Below are 22739 nucleotides of genomic sequence, written 5' to 3'. Positions count from 1 at the left end.
ACTCACACAAAACCATCTCTTAAATTTGCATTGATGTGTTGAGGAAGAAAAGTTGCTTTGAACCAAGAACTGCCTTGTTAGATTTTCCCATCATCATCATCATCACTTCCCTTCTAACAGCCCTTTTTCTGCTGCAGCATCCATAGCTGATGTATGCTGTGTAACTCACCCCAGTACAGGAGCCGAAGAGGGCATTCAGTTCCTGAGCCTGGGAGATACAGAGAAAATGGAGTTTAATTTGGAGCCCTTGGAAAGTAGATAAGCAAGGAGATTTTAATAAAATTATTTGATAACTAAACTCTTCCTTCCTCCTAGGGATCTATTATTTAACCAGATATATGATAAGATGAGTGAGAACTCTGTAGCTAAAGGCATCTTTCTGGAGTGCTTGGAGCCATATATCTTGAGTGATAAGCTGATGGGAATCACAGCTCAAGTGATGAAAGACTTGCTGCTTCACTTCCAAGACAAGAACAGGTTGGAAAACTTGGAAGCCTGCATTGTGCATATGGATATCACCAGTTTAGACATACAGCAGGTGAGTGGTTGTGTTGCATACTGTATTGAGCTCCTCTGAATAAATCAGCAGTTACAACATCTTGTGCTTCTAAGCACAGCATCGCATGTGGGCTTTCCCTGTGTCCCTGGGATTTGATCCCTGGGATCAAATTCAGTGAATTGGGAATTGTACAGTGTGGCTGTGTTTTGCTCCCCCAGTTTGTGTCTTGGCTTAGGTTAATGCATCAGCAGCTGAATGTGCTGGAAAATCCTTAAGGATTGTTCCCAATCACTCTTTCACATTTTGAGTGCCTTACCTGACACCAAAGGCTGCAGGAGCACAGAAAGCTGGAGCTGCTTGTGTCAGCTTGGGTACTTGCTTTTGCACAACCATTAGTGGAGCAGGGGGTGTTCCTGCTCAGCAGTCCTGTTTCCTGGTGGCATGGCTTTCCATTTCAAGGGTGAAGCTGCTTGGAAACTTGATGTTGTAATTCACTAACCGAACCACACTACTGCAAGCAAGGTTTTTTAAGGAACTGGATTTTAAAAATTTCATCTTTAACCTCCTATGAATGTTAGAACCTAGGCAGACACATTCCATGCTTGCTGCGTGAGCAATAAGTTGGACAGTCCTTTGGGGGTTTGGGGTCTTTGCAGAGGCTGGTTCTTGAAGTGGAAATTCTCATTCTGCTTTAAATGGTACTCTTGGATGATGAAGTGCGAGGACAGGGCCTGGGGAGTGAGAGAACTGTGAGCTAAGAGCAGCTGTGTAGCTGCCCTGTGCTTTGCTGCCTTGCAGGTGGTTCTCCTGTGCTGGGAAAACCGCCTGTACGATGCCATGATCTACGTCTACAACAGCGGGATGAACGACTTCATCAGTCCCATGGAGGTAGGAGAGGTGCTCTTGCAGGAGGGTTGCTGGGGTGTGCAGCATGCATTCTTCCTGAGGAGCAGCATTTCAAACCCAAAGCCTTATCTTACTCTCTGTATTCTGTGTTCTTACTCATTTCCCTTTCAAGGGGGAAATCATGTGTGATATGTGCAGTTTATTTGATGGATGCAACAGAGAGAAGTAGTTTGTAACTACTGTGCTTTAGAACACCAAATTCCCTGCTGCGGCAGAAATCCTCTGCAAAGTTAGGGCAGGAAATATAGTCATGTTAATAAAATATAAAGGAAAAGCAGCAGAAGATAATAATGTGATCATTTAAGGAGGCTGCGTGTACACAATTCATACAAAAGGCCAGAAACAGCCCTTGCTCGAGACAGGCCCTGTTCTGAGCACTTGGGAGACATCTCTCAGCAGGAAGCACAGGACTCACTGTAAGGCTCTCTCTGGAGGCCCTGTTGATTCTGCTGATTATCCTGGAGATGTGCCTGATGTGCCAACGGCTCTATAACCCCAGCGTGTTTCACCATGGAAGCACTGCTGGTGTTTTCTCAGTAGTGCTGAAATAGAGAGCTGGGACCATTGGAATGGGAAAATCTTCACCTGCCCGAGTTTTAGCAGCTGTAATCTCAGTGGATTTTTCTCAGGAGGGAGGCTCTTTAGGCAGTCGTGATTTTAAAAAGGCCTTCCGGAAACTGAGCAGTAGCTGTAGGAGTACAAATAACTTTGCTTTCTAGAGGCAAGTGTTTAGACAAGTCCTCATTCTACGTGCCCAAACTAGGCTCTGGTAACCCTGCTGGGTGGGCTGAAGGTTTGTTTAGTGGCAGGAGATACAGGAACAGGATGTGGGGCAGGTGGGTTGTGCTCTGACTGACTTCTGAGACTGCTGAACATTGCTTTGCTTTAGTGTGGCCTGTGCTTAGGGTTAGAGCTGATGGAATTAAAGCTGTTTTTTCATAACACCAGTTGTAAAAAGCATCTTTTACCATGTCTTGGAGTTCTCTGTGCCTTTTAAATTAAAAGACGTGGTGATAAAGAGTTTCTGTGGGGAGACACCCCACTGATCTCTGCTTTAAAACCACACAGGTTCTTTGCTTTGAGCTTTTCCAGCTGCTTGAGCACTGCCTTCTTTCTTGTTACAGAAGCTGTTTAAAGTCATTGCTCCTCCACTGAATGCTGGGAAGTCTCTCACAGGTACAGAATTCTTTCCCTTTGAGGGTTTTTAGTTTTGATACTTGGTATTTTGAGTATCCGTAGTCACTTTCAACAAAGAGATGCAAAAAGGGAGCACATACCCAGTACAAGGGCCTTGGAGAACAGAAGTGTTCTGGTACTATTTACTGTGTGTAAAGCTGCTCAACTTTGTATGATAAACTCTGTGTGTGGCAGAAGAATTGCATCTCTGTCTCTTGTCTTGTGAAGAAAGGGTGACAAATAATTTTTGTTTTGTAGATGAGCAGGTGGTGATGGGTAACAAGCTGCTTGTATATATAAGGTAAGGTCCTTCAGAAAGTGTGAGGTGTTGCCTAGTGGTGGCACCAGATTTTAAACTTGCTATAGTTGCAGAACCTTATTGGGAGCTTCAGGTTCTGAGAGATTGTGTAAAGTAGCAGTGGGTACTCACTGCAGCTCACTTAAATTTACCCTCCCTTGTTGCACGTGGTGTGTGTGAATAGGAGGGATCAAGTTGGAGGCTTAGAGCCCAAGTTACTGCTGATGTACGTTTTTAATTTCACAATTTGGCTGGAGTGAGTTTTGTTGTGGGTGAGACACAGCTCCTTGAGCAAGGGCTCTGTAGCCTCATGTTTTGTAGCATGTTCTGGCCCTTTCTGCCCTGCCTTTTGGGATAGCTGTGCTCAGCTGCTCCTTGCTGTGTTCCCTGTCATTCGCAGGAGCTTGCACAGGAGGGATTCATTAGTGAATTCCTCTTTCTGGAATCTATGCAAGATTGTGAAGTTAGCTTCTGCATTACTCGAGCTTCTTAGAATTGATAATTTTGTGAGAGATACCGAGTTTTCCCATTACTTTCCTGCTGTGGAATGACATCCCCTGCATGCAAATTCATGCAGTGTGTTGGCTCAGTGTGTATTAGCAGCAGTGCTGCCTGGGATGCTTCTTGCTTTCATGATTTACAAAATAAATTGGTTTGCCTTGTGTTAAGGGCATCCTGAAAATAAGTCAAAAATGAACAGTTCTCAATCTCTTTAATGTCAGGGTGTATTAAAATGCCTTTCCCCTCCTTTTCTGTAGCTGCTGCTTGGCAGGCCGTGCATATCCATTGGGTGATATTCCTGAAGATCTGGTGCCTTTGGTGAAAAATCAGGTGAGAAACCTCTTGGAAGGCAACTTGCCATACAAGGCTTTTCGAAGAAGCTGCATATGTCTTGTCTCATGGGTTTCCAAGGGAACATTGTTATCAGTCTGATAACTATCATTGTGATATGAGTGTATCCTACTGTAATCACAAAATCAGTTTTTAATGGATGAAATCAAACAGTTGTTGTTGCCTGAACATTTAAACTTAATATTTTTCTTTTAGCTGTAAATTGAGGTGTGGGAACGCAGAGTTCTCAGTGATTGGGTTTTTTGCCTTATTCTTTACCACAGTTGCCAGAAATGTGTAACTGTTTCTTCTTTGTAAACTTAATGTGTCAAATATGGGAGGGTCTTCCCCGTTTTCAGATGCACCTGACAGGGGAGAAATGTCTCTAAGTAGCTCTTGGTTGTAGGTTTCTTGAGGGCTTTTGACCCCCCTGGACTAATCTGACAATTTCTTGAAACAGAGGATGTTCCTGATCGTCGTATTTGTGCTCGCAAAACTTCTTCCTGAGTTTCTGGCTGGTTTTACCACAAATGTTTTTTTGGTGTTTTTAGCATTTCACTTCAGTTTCAGGGTTCCAGTGAGACGAAGTGCTTTTTCTTTTGCACTTTCTCTTTGCAGTACAATGGACCAGCTGTTTTTTGAATGAGGGGTGGGTTTTTGTTTGTGGTTTTTCTATGTTTGGGATTTTTTTCCTAACCCAGAACTTGTAGCTGTACGTGTGTGGTAGCTCTGGGTTCCTGCAGCCCCTTTCCTCAGTGGCTGTGCAGACAAAGGGGAGTCCACTCCCCTTTGCTGGGCCAAGCACTGGCTGTTGCCCTCTCCCAGGGTTGTTGGGATGTTCCCTGCTCAGGCTCTGAGGGGAAGCAGGAGCCCAGTCAGCAGCAGCAGCTCTGGGAAGAGCCTTCAGCCTCTCCTTTCTGTGATTCCTGGTGGTGTTCCTGAGAGCTGGGCTAAAGTAACACCTTTTTGTCTGGTGGGTTGGTTTTGTTTTCTTAAGCATTCCTAGCTGCCAGATTGGGATCAAGGAGGCCGGCAGGGAAGGTGTGGATCTGAAAGGCAAGCTGCTAATTCCTGCTGGATTCACTGCCACTGTGCTGACAGAAAATTAACTCAGAACAGGAGTAAATGAGGGAACATGCCTCTTGCTGAGGATGGCTGGGAGAGCACATGACCTGTCAGTTGTCCGTGGGATGCCAGTGTGTGCCCAACACATAGTCCCGAGTGCTGCTCCAGCCTGGAGCCGCCTGCTCCCTTCCTGCTGGCAGCCAGCTCTGCTGTGAGCCTGGGTGAGACACCTGCAGCTGGCTCTGCTCTCTTGGTTCCCTGGACACCTCTGTCAGGGGCTCAGTAAAAGGAGTTTATTTTGGAAGATGCCCTCAAAATTCATGAACTGCAAAGTCAGTGGAAGAGACAGAGTTGAAAAGCACCTCAGTGAGTCAGTGCAGTGCCAAAAGCTTTGTGCCTCACAGTGAGGGGGCAGATTGACTGGCTCTTCCCAAGTGAACTGCTGACAAGGAGAGGAGCTGTGCCCTGGATAAGGAGGAGTTGCACAGCTTCCCAGGAAAGCTGCCAGGAAGGGGAGGGAGTTTTCTAATTTCACACACTTCTGTCTGCAAGTATAAATAAGCCTTTATTTTTGTTTGATCTTAAATTTTGATTGATCTTAAATTGGTTGGTGAGTGTAAGGAGGGGATTTTTTTCCTGCTGACAAGCAACAGAAAACACCACTCAAACAAGAACTGATGGACTCCTAAGGGGCTTTAAAGCTGAAGTGCAAAGCAGGTAACAGTGCTGCTTTCCCACACACTTCAGATTTATCTGAAATCCATAGGAAATCTTTGCTTGCCTTGTCCGTGCAGGTGTTTGAGTTTCTGATCCGGCTGCACTCCTCTGAGGGCTCTGTGGATGAGGAGGTGTATCCCTACGTTCGGACCCTGCTGCACTTCGACACGCGGGAATTCCTCAATGTGCTGGCTCTGGTAAGAGACGCTGGCTTTGAGAGGAAAATGCAGGGCCAGTTCTGCCATCATCAGTGAGGTTCCTGTCAATAAATCCATGCTTTAGCTAAACCAGGAGTTCCTGACTTGGGGCAGGAACAGTTCTGGTGGTTGTTCTGTAAGATATCAGAGGGAATCATAGTAGTCCTTTGTGGCCTTAAATACAGAGTGATGAACATGACATTACACATGTCTGCTGGCAACAGAGGCTGTCTTTAAAACAGAGGTAAAATGAGAATAATGTATTTGTAAAGAGTGTTCTAGTACCTACCTCTGTCTTGTGCATGGAGATCTGTCTTTCTTGTTTTCCAAATTTCTAGAATTTCCTATGTCTGTTGGGACCCATTGCTTTAACCTGAATGTGTAAAAACCATTTTGGTAGTTACAAAAGAGCAAATTATATCTTGGGACCTGCTGTTTAGGGATATGCAGAGAAAGGACTTAAACCAGCATTGTCTGCTTTCTGTTTGCTATTATTCTGAGGGATTGTGCTCAAGGTGTCAGTGTTTTGCCTCTTACAGACTTTTGAAGACTTTAAGAATGACAAGCAAGCTGTGGAGTATCAACAGAGAATTGTGGACATTCTTCTGAAAGTGAGTGTGCCTAAAAATGAACTGTGTTTGTGTCTGACTGATTGTATGCAATGCTCTGCAGTACAGCCTGTAATCTGGAGGAGGTGTTTCCAGTCCTGCCCTGGCTGACACCTCTGAGGAGGTGCTGGGCAAGAGCATGGATTCACCTCAGCCAAAGCTGTCGGTTGGATATTCAGAAGTGATGATTCATGCCCTTCAAATATGCTGACAGAGAGATCTCCTTTCCTGTGTTTTCCTTTGGCTCTCCTTTCCTGGGTGATACTTTGTCAAATTTCTCGTCTCTGCAGTGTTAAGCTTATTTTTATCTGCTTCTCATTGGATCTACTCCCTGATTCCTTCTGAGCAGGTAAAAAGGTCCCAGATCTAAGGGATCCCAGGCCTTTCAGATCCTGTGCTTGGCAGGGTGCCACTGCCTTTCTGCTGAATCCCTGCTCTCCGTGCCTGTAAACGCTGTGTTTGGGATGCAGCATTTCCAGGATGACAGGCCTGTCTTTAGTTTAGGAGGGAAGAGGAATGTCAGTTATCAGCCCAGTGCTCTGGAAATCACTTGTCATCCCCAGCCCCTGTTCCCAACAATGGATGTTCCCATTAAAAGCTCTCGCTGCCAAGCGCCGTATGCTTTCCCCTCCAAGCTGTCACCATTAATCATGAGTGACTCTGCTTGGAAGCTGTTTATGTATAAACATACCGTAAGGAGCATTTCCCTGTCCCTGTCATCACTGATAGATGAGACAAGGGCACAGTGAGAGACTCGGGTGGCAGTGCTGCTGCAGTGGGCAGTGACATTGCTTGCCACTGTGAGGGGTTTTGTGAGCCTGCCCAAGCAGGACGTGGCTCTGAGGGGTATTTTAGCTCTGTGCTGGCTCAGCCCCTCTGGTTTGTGTCCTGAGCTGCTGTCAGCAGGAGGTGGCACACTGCAGCCATGTTCCAGAGCTGCTGGGGATGTGTTCCTGTCATGGCACCAACAGCAGTAGGGCTGCAGCGTTGCATCTTCAGGCAAACAGTGTGGTGTTACGAGAACTGCCAGTCTGAAATCTGCTGTCCTTTTGGAAAAAAATTAAAAGCTCTTGGAATTTTCAATTTAAATTTGCCATTAGCAGTAAAGGAACACCTAGGAAATAGCTGGGCTTTTGAAATAGTTTGGTGAATGCAGACATGCTGCTAATGCCAATCAAAACCTTGCCAAATGTATCATCCATGTGGCTGGCCTGCAGCCTCTGGAAGGTTGCTCTGTTCCAGGGGTGTAGTATTTTCACCTTCACATAGACTGACAAGGACCCAGTTTGTGAAAAACAAAGCTAAAATTAATAAAACACTCCAGATAGTTCAGTGAATTATATTTTAATGGTGTTAGGTAATGCTGTTCTGACTAAGGTCCTGTACGAAGTAGCATTTCTAGACAGAAAATTAAGACTATGAAAGAGTGATTACATTGGCTGGTGTTTCAAGCAGAGCTCTGCTTGATTCTCTAATGTGTCTGGCCTGCCTGCCTCAGTTGTGTCACATAACCATTAGCATCTCGTGGGGGTCTGGAGCTCTGGGTCACTTGAAGAAATCAATTGACTCCTGCCAGCTCCAACTGAATGAGGTTGTAAGCTGTGAGCTGCTCCATGGCAAGGCTTTGCTACAGCAGTTCTTAGATCCTAGCTGACAGAATTTTCCAGGTGATGGATTTCCTCCCAACTAAACACACTGCTTTTAGAAGAGAGTCTCCAAAAAGGGGCATTTCACTTTCACTTCGGGTTTAGGATTTTTTTGGAAGCAGGAGACACCAAGTCAGGACACATCAGGCTCGTGTTTTATACGCCACCCAGGTGAAAAGCACTTCTTGGGTTTCCAATCCCTTTTGTAGTGACTCTTAGATACTCCTTTTTTTCTGTAATTTCAAGTCAGCACAGCCAGAAGTTTCTCTAAATATTATTAGACTAACAGCTAATTCAATGTGAGAAAAGCTTTTCCCCAAACCTGCAGTCATTTCTTAGCTATTAGAGGAGTTCTTTGCATGCCACAGTTGAAGTGGTGAGTGCCTGGGGCTTGAAATGAGGTGTTTGGGGGTTTTTCTTCTATAATAATTATACTTTAACAATGTGACATTTCTCTGCTCAGAAACTGTTCCATGTCCCATGATCAACACATGCTACAGAGGTGGAGATAAATGTGGGTTTGGAGCCTCTTCACACCTGAGAGGCAGGGACATGCAAGAATTCTTTCCTTGAGTTTATGGCAGAGAGGTGGAGCCTCTTCAGCTTTGGGACAGAAGTGCTTTAGCAAGGACACATCCACTGTCTGTGTCTTCAGGTGACACAGCTGCATGCTGGGGAAGGGGACTTGTGTTTGACCTTCGGGATGGACTAACACCAGGAGGTGTCTGGGGTAGGAGGAGACACGATGGCTCACAGGGATTTGTCCTTGTCCCAGTTACTTTCCCAAAGGCAGTTGCAGAATCAATCCCTTGTGGGTTTATTTTTCCCTTTTCTCTCCAACATTTCTCAGGTCATGGTGGAGAATTCTGACTTCACCCCATCCCAGGTTGGCTGTCTCTTTACCTTTCTTGCCCGGCAGCTCGCCAAGCCCAACAACACCTTGTTTGTCAACAGGACACTGTTTGACCAGGCAAGTATTCCTGAGTGTGTGTGGCATTCCAAGCAGGATGCCCCACTGTAGACTGGAGCAGGTCTGGAGGTACAGGTGGCACCTTGCTGGGCTATTGCTGTGGTTTCCCAGGAGCAGAGTAGGACAGATTGTGGAAGCACAGTACACTGTGTTTCAGCTTGGCTGGAACTGCAGGAGAAGCAGCATCACATCCTAGGAAGTGTTCAAGGCCAGGTTGCATGAAGCTCTGAGCAATCTGGTGTGGTGGAAGGTGTCCCTGCCCATGGCTGAGGGGTGGAACTGGATGGGCTTTAAGGTTCTTTCCAGCCCAAGCCAGTCTGGGATAAGGGGTGTCAACTAAAATTACATTAGTGAGCTTACAGAGCACTGTACCTTTCATTTTTAGTTCAGGTGGCCACTACCTTCTCTGCTGTTTGAAAAAGTCATTTACACCAATGCATGTCCAAAGCTTGCCTGAGTTAACTTTGTATCCCAGCTTAGGTCCCAGAAATTCCTGGGACTGAGGAGGAGGCTTCACTGGCTACAGCAGTTGTGCTGTGATGATAATAGGGATGTATGAGCACTAATAAAAATGAATTAGAATATATATGTCCTTTGTCCTAATTTAAGACTGAACAACTCTGTGGAGGCTAAACAGATTTGGGTGAAACACTTTCACTCCACATATATTAAATTTTATGAATCACATAACTTCCTGTTTTCCTGGTGAGATGGCGCAGTCCAAGAGAGAGGGTCAGTGTAGTGGTGCCAGCTGTTTGTGTATAGTCCAAAGCACAAACATGGGGTTCCCTGAGTTCTTCTATATTCCCTGGCTTCCCTAAAGTTTGGTTCTAGATCCTGGTGCAGAGTCCTGTGTTTCCCTCCCAGGAGTCTTTCTGCAGTTCTCTGCTGTTCCAGTATTCCCAGCTTGGTTCCAAGAGCAGGTGCACTCCAATGGCCCCGTTGTGTGGTGGTTTGCTGTTGCCACTGCTGGTGCTCAGGGTGTGCTGGTCAGTTTGTGCTCCTGGCTGTGCCAGCCAGGCCTGGCTCACACCATCCTCTGCCCCTGGCACAGGTGCTGGAGTTCCTGTGCAGCCCAGATGACGACTCCCGGCATTCCGAGAGGCAGCAGGTAAGAGCCTTCCAGGGAACTCTCCTTGGAGCACCAGGCAAGGCCAGGCTGTGGAGCAGAGTTTGGCCTCGGGAGTGGGCAGTGGGCTTTGGCTCACATACCAGAGGCAGGGGCTTGGGAATATTGGGCAGTGCTGGGCACAGCAGGAGGGAAGGATCCCACCCCAGCATTGCCTGCCAGGAGGAAGAACAGGCAGGAAAGTTCTCATTAAGCACGTGACCTTCCTAGTTAGAGGCCAATCAATTAACAAATCAGTAAAGTCAGCCCTGTGTTCTTGCCAAGTTCGATGGAGCAGAAGCAGTGTACTCGCAGTGGCACTGGCTGTTCAGCTGCTGCTGCCCTGTAAGTAACTGGCATTCAATCTCTGCAGGTCCTTCTGGAGCTGCTCCAGGCAGGAGGGATCGTGCAGTTTGAAGAGAGCCGCCTTATCCAAATGGCAGAGAAGGCTGAGTTGTGAGTTGCTGGACACAATATATAAAAACTGCCTTTAGATCTTGTGTATCATATTGAAGTACTGCCTTTAAAGCTCTTCCACAGCTCTTCTTTGCCTCCACTTTTGTTGTTTCTACTTTGCAGCTGTGCTTGGGGTTATTTTCCCTGTGCATTCACAGTATGCTTCATTTAAGATGTTCATGTTTAGTTCCAGACTTTCTTTCCTGGGTGTTCTTAGAGAAAGCATAAAGAAAAGAGGGGGTAGAGCTGTGGAAACCCTTCAGGAGAAACCCTGTGGGACTTGATGAGTTTTGACATTGCCTATCCTAGAGCCCAGGCTGTGTTCAGAGGTACAGCTGTATACTGGAAAGCTCTACCCCTGGCAGATGGAGATGCCTCGTTGGGGTGAGACCCACAGGTGGATTTAAAAGCATGAAGGGGTCTGGAGCCACCCCCATGGTACTCATTTTAGAATTGAGTAGGAGAGACAAAAACAGTATCTGGAAAGGCTAAAAATTTCCAGCATCTCCTTTAGATGCTTTATGATTCCAGAAAGAGTTTGTTATGCCAGAACAGAGCCAGCCAGGGAGGGCATCTTCATCCAGGCAGTGAGTTTGGGTGTTTCATGAATGAATCCCCCGTGCTACAGAGGACCAGAGGGAGAGCAGTGGGGGGTGTGCCATGCCTGCTCTCCTGTGTGTCCTAAAAGGAGTAACTCGATCGAATTTTTCACATTCAATAAACACTTCTTTTCTCCTTGCTTCGGAGAATTTGACAGCCAGGCCCCCCAGCTCAGCCACTTCCATCAGAGCTAAAAGGTAATATTAATTATCAGACTCTTCATTTGGTTTGCCTTAGTTACATCTGATTTTATGTAAAGTCTCAAAATATTGAAGATGTTTATTAAAATGTGAAGGCAGGAAGCTGTGTCATAACACATTGTTGGGTCATGTTCAGTGAATTTCTTCAAATTAGTGTAGTGGATTGACCTAACTTAGAGCAGAGTGTTGTGGAAACAAGGAAGATCATCTCTGACAGCAGAACTTGTGAGACCTGATTTCATTAAGGATTGTTGTCCTCTGTCCCTTGCCTCTCCCCTCAGTAACTCCAGTTTTCTCTGTTCTGGGTGATAATTTCCCAGAAGAGGGCGGTTGTTGGGCAGGTTGGCCTGGGGCTGGTACAAATGGCACTCCAGCACACTGGAGCCACCCAGCCTGTGTGCTGAAAACCCCAATGTAAGACACTTCCAAGAGCTGCCTGCCTGTTGTGCTGGCTCAGCTGAGTGGTTTTCCTGACGTGGGAAGTTTCCCTTCTTTTCAGCTATCAGATTTGTGAGTTCATGTATGAACGGCAGCTTCGCTATGACAAAATCATCGGCTGTTACCTGCGGGATCCCCTGAGGAAGGTGAGTAACCCTGGTGCTCCTGGCCTCTCTGTGTCATGGCCATGCAGCCTGTCCTGCTGGCCACAGTGACTGGGCACAGCTGCCTTGCTCTTCTAGCAGAATTACCTTAAAAATGCCCTTCACAGTTGAGGTTTCTTAGTTGTGGTCAAAGCTGTTTCTGTTTGTCTAGTGGAGAGGAGCTGATTTCTTTTTTTTTTTGAAGTCTCAGAGTTTTCCTTTATTTTTAAATGTAGTGCTAGTACATCAAACCTGAGTGCAAGGTGGGATTTACTGCAGGTGTGGCTAACTGCAGTACTTCTTTGTTTCTGCCCTTGGTCCCTACATTTCTTCCCCTGGACACAGGCTCTCTGCCCTTATTGTCTCTCTGCCATTACCTTCTGTATGTGCCTCAGCTGCATACCTGCCACAGTTTCTGAGGCATTCCCTTCCACCAACATGGGATGAGAGTCTGGCAAATGTGACCTCACCAGGTCCTTCTAAACCTACAATGCTGCATGTTGTGTGGGTGAAGGAGTCGGAAGAGAAGGTTGTGATGGTGAGGTGGTTGGAGACCATGACACAGGAGAGCACCTGAGCTGGGGCCAGTGCAGGAGAGCCTGGGGGAGAGGCCGGCATCAGGGAGGAACTCAGGAATGTGCTGGGAAAACTGAGCTACCCTCTGGCCGTGTTCTCTCTGCCTGTGCTCCTAGCTCAAACTATGTCCTGTCCTTTATCCCTGTGGGCAAGGAGACATTTCTAATAGGGGAAGAACAATTCTCTTTGACCTCAGTGCTTAACACATCAGCGCCGGGTTCCTCTTGGCTCTCCTTTCCTGGCAGTTCTTCAGGAGCTCTTTAGGAGCATACAGCCTCCCTGCAGATCACTCATCCTGCCCTGCTCAGAGAGGAGTAGCCCTGAGGCCATGAGGCTGTTGGAAACACTCTCCTTTCCAAAAGCCAGTGCTGTTGGTGCTGCAGAACACACTGCAGCATTTATGGGTTTGTGCCTTGCAGGAAGAAGTTTTCAACTACATCCACAACATCCTGTCCATGCCTGGCTACAGTGCTGAGGAGAAGCAGCTGGTGTGGCAGAAAGCTTTGGACCATATAGAGGTAGGTACATCCTGCAGTATATCCTGCACCCACTGTCCCTCAGCTCCTGCTAATGGCTCTTGGATCTGCTGGCTGCTCTTCCGTAGCACAAGGGTCCAGTGCTGAGTCACAGCTGTTGAGACAGCTCTGACCTAAGCTCAGTGCTCTCACACGTTAGTGTAAGTGCCTCTCTCACATTCAGGCTGGCTTCCTTGCCTTCCTGGTTTCAAGTGCTGCTCTTTGGATAATGGAGCCTTCTCAGGGGGTGATGGGTAGCGAGTGCTGTGGAGCAGGGGAGGGATCCATTAGCAAGTGTTCATCTCCTGAGCATGCAGCAGCAGCAAGGCAGGATATGGACACTGCTGACCTCACAGGCTGTGGGGTCCAGTTCCTCATCCTGATTCCTCTCACTGATAAGTGCATTCAGTCCTGGTGCCCTGTCACTGCTAACCTGGGGGATGATGGGGTCATGACTTCTCTGTAAGACACAGGCTGCTGCTAGATTTCTCCAGCTCGTAATTTTTCCCATGTCTTCAATTTCTGTCTGCTTCAGGGAATGGAGATGTGTTGGAAATGATTGTCCAGTCAGTAGATGTGGGGAATTTGTAATATTTCTAGTTCCTATAAAGTGCTGTCAGTCCCTGCCAGGGTGATCTGGAGATAAGCCAGGAAAATAATTCTGTCTGTAAAACAAGCCTTACAGACCACACTCCTTAGCAGAAAATGGCCACAGAATCTGTATCCTGTGAGGCAGACAAAAAGCTAATGGGCACATCTAGAGTACTTTTAGTTTCTACCAGCATCTGCAAGTAGTGCATGACTAATGAGAAAATGGACCAAGAGGGAGACTGATTCAAAAGACAATGCACAAAGAAGCCCTGTGAATGCAGCTGTCTGACATGTGGCTCACTGAGCTCACAGCCCCTCTTCAGAGGCACTGGCAGAGCTGTGGGACTGGTTGGGATGGCTGTGCTGGGGCTGAGCAGGCCTGGCCCATGGCAACCTCATCAGGGCAAATGGGGTTCCAGGTTGGGCAAGCTGCTGTCTGCTGTGCTGCTTCTGTGTCTGCTTCCTTCTTCTACTGCATCCCTGGTCCCCCAGAGAGCTGCTGGGCTGGTGATGGGCTCTGTGGGTCACCTTTCTTAGGTGCTGTCACTGAGATCAGCTCCCTGTTTCCTTTTGGCATCTTCTGTTTCCCAGGGTTGGTAAGCAGCATATACAATTCCATGTGGTTTAGCAGCCTGCTGGCTGCTGTGGGCTTTTGTCCTTTTCCATTGTGTTAATCCTGCTCTCAGACATTCAGGAGACTTGAAACAGTAAATAACACTTTACTGGGGTGAAGCTGTGATTTCAGCTCTTTGGACAACTGTTATTTGCTGAGATATGAATGCAGCAAGCCAGCCTCTTCAGGCAAAACTAGCAGTGTCTGGAGAGGATTTCCTGGTGATTGTATGGCAGAAAGTGGGGCTTGTGATCAGTGCCACTTCTCATTTTCCCCATCATCCCACAGCCATTGTTGCTTGAGGTTTATCTTAAAAAAATAAACTGTTCTCTTCAGTCACAGTACCGGTGTTTTTGTGCCCTCATGCCTTGTGTCAGTACTGTCCCCTCAAGGGCTGTCTGAGCAGTACCATGTTTGCAGATTGTTGGGAGAGGATGGAAACCCAAGCCCCAGACATTTTGCTGGGGGATGGGCTCTGAAGGTTGCACTGATTCCAGGCAGGGAGATTGGGCCAGCTCCCTCCAGCCTCCCAGTCCTACCTTCAGCAGCCCAGGAGACTCCCAGGGAGGGTTTGTCCAGAGAGGGAAAGAGATTAAGGCAGTCACACTGCATCCTTTCGGTGTCCCTCTGCACTGCTGTGCTTAACATCTCCTGGGTGCTTTGGATTGCCTGGGCTTGTGGGTGAAGGAGTCATGGGGATGCAGTGAAGGGCTGAGCTTGTGCAGTAAAGCTGTGGGGTCAAACACTGCAGAGCTGCTCATGGGGTGGGCAGGTTTTCCTTTGGAAACCTCACCAAAGGCATCATCTGTGACAGCTCTTCCTAAAGAGCTCGTGGAATGGTTGGGCTCTTCCTTGCTTCCCTTTGCCCCAGTCTGTTGCTGGCATTGGCTGCATTCAGTGGCTGCTGTGTCTGTCTGGATGCCAAGCTACTGCTAAGGAACTTCTTCAGTTTGGGTTTTTTTCCAAATGTACATTTCTGAAAATTTTCTTTCTTTACTGCTGTTAACAGTTGTTTTTGTTCAGTAAAGCAGTGTTTTCTTGGTTTTAGGTTCAGCAGGGGCTTTTGGGAAGGGTTACCAGGTGCGCAGTATTGTTTTGCAGCAGTTGCTTTTCATTTATTTGGAAGGGTGGATGCATTTAAAAGGGTTAGAAGCAAAAAGCTCATGTTGTGGGTTGTGTAAACTTGTATGATATGAAGCCTTTTAGCTCAAGCTTGGCAGAAGGCAAACCCACAGGCATCTAAAAGATTTTTGTTTCCTTCTATTACAATAAAGAAATTTCTTTTTCGTGTCTGGACAGGTATCAGTTATGGTGAGCAGTTACAGGAAACTTGCTTTTAAACCTCTGATTTGTTTCAGTTCAAGCCAGTTAAACAGTTTTCATTGGACTGAGAAATTCCCAAGGGCTGGTTGTTTCCTCTTTCCTGCTGGCTCACAGTTGGCACCGGGAATGTCTCATTGGCAGGGGGCAAAGGCAGTTGTCTGAAAACTTGATGAATAACTTCCTCTCCTTAAGACTGAGATGGGTTCTTGGTGTGAGGAGTTTGGTGTTCTTCAAGGCCTGGTGTGTAGCAAAATCATCAACTTTCAAAAGTTTCTTTTTACCAGCTACCCTTCTTCTATTTTTCCTACATCTCTCTTCATGCAGTGGTGTTTGTTATCCTATGTTGCATCTAGGCAAAGGTGCAGTTACAGTCTGGATGGGCTTGGTGATGCTGCATAATTATATTGCCTGTGAGATCAAAAGTAATTAATTTGGTTGTGTTTCCCGCCCCAAAGGAGCTGCTGGTGCTGAGCCCAGGTAAAGCAGCTGACTTGGCAGCCATTCACTTCAGCGAGCAGATCGAGAGCATCATCTCAAACCTGCAGGTGAGGTGTCAAACTCCATTAGTTTGGGGCTTCTGTACAGGGGGATGTCATTTCTGGAGGAAATGATTGCTAAGAGTCATAGTGAGTTGTTGCTGTGTCAGAAAGGGAAGAAAAATAGGTGATAGTTGCTCACTGAAACAGAAGAAAAATAGGTGATAGGTGCTCACTGATCGGAATTGCTAAACTCAATTATGGCTTGGAGTCCCAGAGCAGAGTTGCTGGCAGCAAACACATCCTCAGAATATTTGTGCAAGATGTGCCTACAGCAGCTCCTTCAGCAGGCACCAGCTGGGAGCTGTGTTTTCTTCAGTGGATATGGTTCAGGGATCACTGCTTTACAGCACATTCTTTAAAATAACAATACTCTGTCTCCTCCTGTTGCACAGGACCAGTTCTTGCTCTTCCAGTTCCTGAGGAGTCTCCTTGATCCGAGGTATGTAGAAAATCTGCCCTTTTTACAAACTGCAGCTTGAAAACATGGATTAAAACCTATTCCTTTGAAACAGTGCATCAATATGCAGCCTAGATCAGGCTTAGGAAAGGTGGCCTGTGCCTCAGGGTGTCCCAAATTGAGGAGGACAGCCCAAAAGAAGCATTGTGGGGAGTGTCCTGCAGGGGAGTCCCTGCCAGCTCCCTGCCTGGGAAGTGCTGTGGCCTCCAGTGCATGGAATGTGCTGCCTCTGGCATGTGGGTGGGAGCTTGGGCACTGCTGCTTCAGCTGCTCCAGGGGGCTGTGGAATGGTTACCCTGGGGCTGGAGCACCCATTTCTCTTCTCAGCAATGGCAGCTTCTCGTCTCATCCCACTGCTTTGGTTACTTGACCAAGGTGCCCAAGTTTAACATAAAGAGAAGAGCATTTTGGTCAACTGGCATTTTTCATTTCTGTCTTGTTGCAGAACTGCTGCCATATTTCACTGCAAGCTCCTCTTTTTAACTACTTGCTTGCTCCATCTGCTCCAGTTCTTTCAGTGCTTCGGCACTGAGTGTTCTCTTTCTGTTGAATCAGCATCAAATGCCACAAGACACTTAGAAATGCACAGCTCCAGTTGCTTTCAAGCAATTGTTAATGCAACTGAGGGAGAGATCTTGGTTTGTCAATTAGTTACAAATTACTTGTGCTTAATGAAGAGGAGGAGTAGTAAAAGGCAATATTATCTAAATCCAAGTGTCAATGTTTCAATTTTTGTTGAAGTGGAATAAAAAGCATCCTTTGGAAGCCAGAACCCGGAATTAATCAATCACCTCTTGGATTTTTTTAGCATGTAAATTAAGGGGAAAAAACCAACCAACAACCAAACCAAAACCCCAAACATATGTTTTGTTATTTCCTGAGTTTTACAGGCATGTTTGTGTGGAAGGTGTTCATTTCCACACCTCCTGTTTTCTCTGGGGTCAAAACAAAATCAAAAGCTGTTTTGGTTGGGTTTTATAGGAAAGAAATCTGATGATTTAGTTAATAGATGATTAATTGGAAAAAAAAAAAATGAAGTGAAGCAGAAATGAAACCCAGCTGGATGTTAAGTAGGACTTTGTTTATGCTGTGGTTTCACTTGCACCCAGTGAAGGTAGTAATTAACCTGGATTTTAATCTTATGTACAGAGTGCCTCCCATAATCTCTGAGTAATAAACGTATCTAATTTCACTCTACCGTAATTAGAGCTATACAGACCCATTTCTCCTGTAGTTACCTTCTAATCACAGGCAACACGTGATGTGTTCAAGCCAGCAAGGGGAAGCAACTTTCTGCAACTCATCTTCCCCCAGGTCTGTGCTTTTCCCTCAAGGGTGATGTTCCATGTGGTGCACTAGGCCACATGGCTTTTTCTTAATAACACTCAGATCCTGAGGCCTGTTCTCCATGCTGTGAAGTTGTTTTCTTCTGAGACCTATTGCAAGGAGCTGAACTGTATCCTGGGAGAGGCAGGGAAGGAGGAGAAATCTTGCTCTGCAGACCCTAAGTGCAGATACACCTACACTTTGTAGTATATTTATACATAAAATAGTGATTAGACTCTTCTGCAAACATCAGTCTCTTTTCATCCAATCTAAATGTTTACATGCATTTGTGAAGCAAAATTCTTGTTAAAATAAAGACTCTTAGAGCAGTAAATGAGCTTTTGAAGGTCTCAGATACAAATGATTGCTTGATCATATGGGGACAAGACTCATCGTGCTGGTCTAACTATCCGAGTTGGTGGAATTGCATTAGGGATTAATTTGGCCCATTTAATTTAGCTAGAGATTTATTTTTAAGGAGGGGGAAGGGAGGAAGCAGGGTTAACAGGAATTGCCTGGGGAAATTAAAACCAAATGTCTGTATGTTTGTAGCATAAAGCAGCCCCAGGAAACAGGGAATGTAGTAGGGATTGCTCAGCTCATTAATCACAGTCTTTGCTACAAGTCCATTTTAAACTCTTGGGTTTTTTCCTCTAAAAAATCCCAACACAGGGACGCATTGTCTGTTGGCATTTGTGTTTATATATTTTACCAACAATATTAACTTACTTAGCCACACAGTGTTCTGGGTTTATAAATGTAGTAACAGACTCCTAAACCATGAGGGTTTCTCCCAAGGCCTCTCCTCTGTGTCCAGCTGCCTGTGACACTTGCAGGGCTCCCTTGTGCCAGGTTTTGTGGGGAACCAGCTTCTCTCTTGCTTTTTGGAAAGAGTGTGGCAGGGGAGATGTCAGATATGGTCATATTGGAGTGAGCACAATCCTGTGGAGCTGAGCAGGACTTAGGACTGTTGATTAGTTTTAGAAATTATCAAAATCCAGCTTTCTTTCCATTGTCTCTTCTCTTTGCTTCTTGATGAAATGAATGGCTGAGGGAAGGGTGAGCTTGCTCATGAAATCATGAATACTTGGTGCCAGAGTTATTTCCAGACTTGAAGTTTGCTCTCATGCTCTAGATGCATGAGTTGCCATTTTTCCTGTCTTGGTAGACAAGAGATCATTTTAGATAGAGAGGGTTTTATTTTAGCCTACTCACAGAAAGAGGAGAGCTCCCTTGCAGGCACTGGGGGAGTGTACAGGGTGTTTGTTGTGGGAGGCAGGGATGGTGAATATTGAATTCAGGGTGTGTGTTTGGTCCTTCAAAGTCCATCCTTTGCTGTCAGAACACAATAGTTTGGGCACAGTTTTTGTGGAGCTGTGCCCATACCTTGCACACTGTGATCAGTACCTGGGTGAGGCTTTTGTTTCTGGGCATGTTGCATTTATAATCATTGTAATCACAGGAAGCTGCTCTCTTGGCTTGCTCAGGGCACAGCGTTCTCCTGGCCTTTCTTGGATGATAATGCCTTTTGTAGCTCCCAGGAAATAGAGGCTACTGGATATCAGACCTTTTCCATCCCATGGCTGTAGGGTTTGCACACTAAGAGGTCTTCTCCTGCTCAGGGATTTGTGTTCAGAAAGGTAACAGAACTCAATATATGCACCCTGATCCATTTCCTTTCCTAGCAGGAACTTCAGCAGAAACCCCTGTTTCCTAGCCAGGATAAACTTCCCCTGTTTCTCTGTGTGATGCACCAGTCCTAGAACTGCCATGGGAAGTGTAATGTGCAGTGGCAGAGAGCTGCTGTTCATTTAAGGGTTGCAGGTGCTGTATCTGACTCCAGGAAAGCATCATCCTTTCTCTCCTCACTCTGAAGTCTCCTCCTTCACATTGCTCTTTTTAAAAACAAGATTAGTAGGAAACTGTGGGGACAAAGGGACATGGGCACTGCTCACAGTTCTGTTCTCTCTTCTGTTCCCCCCACGAGGAGTGAGTTTGCTTAATAATGAGCCTAAGGATTAGAAAATGGGGATGTTTCTCTAAAAGAAGTATGAGTTCCTTTTTCAATGAGGTAGATCAAAGGGATGAAACATTAAAATGTGGTAAAGGAAGTCAAAGAAGAATTTCAGGAAAAATAAACAAAAAGCAACAAAACATTTCCTCAAACATATGCAGAGCAGGTGTGTAGGACAGACAATCAGGGTCTGAACAGAGCTCTCAGACCATCAGGCTTCATTGAAGAAATGAGGCAAATTCTTTGTGCCTCTTTGCCATGGAGTTGCTGGAGATGTGTCTGTGCTGGTCTCTTTCTTCACAGGGGTCTTTGAGAGTTTAATTTGTACTGAGGCATCAGGAGAATATGTTGTGGAACAAATGAAATGGCTGCTGAGAGACCTCCAGCACCAGTAACTAGTAGAAACAGCATAATTTTTCTCTTAAAACCAGATTTTTTTCCTTCTCTATTAAGGATAAAAGACAACGCACAATTGAATAAGAAACTCTTCTTCCTAGCCAAATTTGTGGGCTAGAATTTGACTTGAGTCTCTTGTGCCTGTTTTATTCCAGAGAGGGCATTAACCAAGACCTGCTACACCTCCCACCCTGCATCAGTGAGCAGTTCATCGAGCTGCTCTGTCAGTACAGCCCGGACCAGGTTTTGGAGACACTCAAAGTTCTGGAATACTGCAGACTGGAGGAAACCATCCAGGTAGGAAAGGGATGTATGAGGACAGGGGCCAGGGGATGCATTCAAATCAGCTCCTACCCTTTTAAACTGCTGTAAAGATACTTTAGCTTAGGCTTGGATTAGTTCCTGGACGATCTTCCAGTCTGTTTCTAGCACACTCCGTCCCTCTGAGCTGCTAAACTGCTCTCCTGCAGCACAGGGCTGACTCTGAGTTGGCTCTCAGGGCTAATAAGAAAGGGCTGTTAGTGCTCTGAAGCTGCTGAGAAACTGCAGAGTAGAGGGTGGCTGTGTTGCTGCTAATTATGTTGGGGGTATACGAAATCACAGGCCTGGGGTTTTTGGAAAGCAACACTGCCAAAATCTGCCTTGTGCTGGGAGAGCAACTGTTCCTTCTTTGTATGGAAACTGTTGCGGTAATTTCTGAGTGCTGGTGGTGGCAATGGTGCGAGCTGAGACATAAAAGGAGATGCAGGAGAGCTGCTCAGCCTGGGTAAGGTGCCTGTGAGCACAGGCACTCCCAGCCCTGGCCATCTGCTCGGCATTGTCTCGTGGATAAACAAACACTGGCAGCTTTCTTCAGACAGACGTTTACCTTTTTTTTCCTTTCAACTCAGATAACCCAAAAACATCAGCTCCATGAGGCTTCTTCCTATTTACTGGAGAAGAAGGGAGATATCCATGGTGCCTTTTTGGTTATGCTTGAGGTACAGTACTCCCAGCTCCTGAATGTGGCATTGTTGCCATGCCATGCCATCAGTATGGTGGCCTGTGCTCAGGTTGGATGTTGTCCTTGTTCCTCAATTTGTTTCCCACTAGAGTCCAGGGAAGCATTTGCCTTCTGTCAAATACTAATAAATGGAGGTGTCTGCAGACTCAGAACATCAGTACATTTTTCTGAGAAGTCTTCAGCCATTTAGTAGATAATATATGCTGAAATTTGTTTTTCATAGCCAAAAATCATCTTTCAGCTCCTGCTTTCCCTTCCATATTTGGAAAGCTGTTTATGCCATGTTAGTTGTGCTGGGGAGGAAAATGGGGGTGAGCCTGTGCAACCACACCTTTGACAAATATTTCTATCAGGATTCTTGGGAGTAAACTCCCTAGTTGACTGTTCTGTGTCCTCTCTTTTGTTTCAGCGATTGCAGAGCAAGTTGCTGATGCTTACTCAAGATGATGAAAGTAAGAGTTATCAAGTTAAATTTCATTTTCTATTAAAAACAGACAGATAAACACAAAAATGTGAAGTGCTTCTGTCTGACACCTGGTATAATGAGATTGTTGCAGGTTTCTAGGCATTGCAGTGACACTGTTCATATTTACATGGCTGTGGTAGTTATTTGGATGACACTCCCTCCCTCTCGTGTTCTGATCTCAGTAGAGACCTGGAGCACTGTGAGGGATGGTTTGTGTGTGTGTGGTCAGCTGCCCTGTCAGCTTTTCCTGTTGGGACTGCTCCTCTCACTGCCTTACCAAACACATTTCCCGTGTCAGAATCCATTCAAACTCATCACTGAGCTTCAGCTGGCATTATATGGGAATAGTGATGGGAGACAGCTGGGAGTAGCTTTTTTGAAAGCAAATTTCTCAGATAAGTAAGAATGTTCTGCCCCCAGAAAATGAGCATATGCACAGATGTGCTGTTCACTAGCCCAAGGACTCATTGGCACCTAATTAAATGCAGTGCCCATAGTCATTACTTAATTGTATCCTAAACCACAGCTAAGATCTTCCTTATTGGATTAAGTGAAATGTTTTATTTGCCCAATTTATTGTGCTATTCAGGAAAAGTGCCAAAAACCAGGACTTGTCTTTATAATGTAGTTGTAAGCAGACTTTAGATGAACAGCATGGTTTTATTTTGCAGAAGGATTGATAGTTAACTTATCTAATGGGAGTTAACTTGTCTAATAGTTTTTATAATTGTAATTTGCTTTTTCCCCTCTGACACTTAGGCTCAGCTGAACCTTCCTTGCTAGAAAATATTGAAGATACTTTAATGAAAACAATTGCTCTTTGCCAGAGGAATTCACACAGTTTAGACCAGCAACAGCGAGAGGTAAGGTCATCAAAAATATGTCACTAAAATCAGCCCAGGCCTCTGTGTCTCCTGAAGCTTTGCCTCACGTGGGTCTTGCTCTCCCCATCCCCTGGATGCTGGTATGTCCAGGCAGTTGCCATGTGCCTCTCCTTGTGTTCTTCTTGTGGTGCTTCAGGCTTTGGACCCATAAGAGAGAAATCCTCGCTCACGAGGCTGA

At 45.9% G+C, this 22739-nt stretch overlaps 1 protein-coding gene across 7 annotated transcripts in view; it reads left to right on the top strand.

Moving 5' to 3' along the window:
• Positions 1-22739, top strand: part of VPS8 (VPS8 subunit of CORVET complex) — a 68610-nt gene that overhangs the window by 24728 nt on the left and 21143 nt on the right. For all 7 annotated transcript variants that reach the window (XM_042024724.1, XM_042024725.1, XM_042024721.1 and 4 more), the window contains 18 exons: positions 316-538; positions 1298-1387; positions 2530-2581; positions 2840-2882; positions 3638-3710; positions 5570-5689; positions 6229-6300; positions 8794-8913; positions 9968-10024; positions 10395-10477; positions 11777-11861; positions 12854-12952; positions 15932-16021; positions 16408-16454; positions 20364-20505; positions 21099-21188; positions 21621-21663; positions 22437-22540. In XM_042024724.1, coding sequence (XP_041880658.1) covers positions 316-538; positions 1298-1387; positions 2530-2581; positions 2840-2882; positions 3638-3710; positions 5570-5689; positions 6229-6300; positions 8794-8913; positions 9968-10024; positions 10395-10477; positions 11777-11861; positions 12854-12952; positions 15932-16021; positions 16408-16454; positions 20364-20505; positions 21099-21188; positions 21621-21663; positions 22437-22540 — 1633 coding nt within the window. The remainder of the gene's footprint in view (positions 1-315; positions 539-1297; positions 1388-2529; positions 2582-2839; positions 2883-3637; positions 3711-5569; positions 5690-6228; positions 6301-8793; positions 8914-9967; positions 10025-10394; positions 10478-11776; positions 11862-12853; positions 12953-15931; positions 16022-16407; positions 16455-20363; positions 20506-21098; positions 21189-21620; positions 21664-22436; positions 22541-22739) is intronic.

Source organism: Corvus kubaryi, unplaced genomic scaffold (assembly GCF_017639235.1).
Source record: "Corvus kubaryi isolate FWS band 111438036 unplaced genomic scaffold, C.kubaryi_AGA036_p1.0 37264, whole genome shotgun sequence".
Taxonomy (NCBI): Eukaryota; Metazoa; Chordata; class Aves; order Passeriformes; family Corvidae; genus Corvus; species Corvus kubaryi.
Note: the sequence above shows the minus strand (reverse complement) of the source record. Positions and strands in the feature narration are given on the sequence as shown.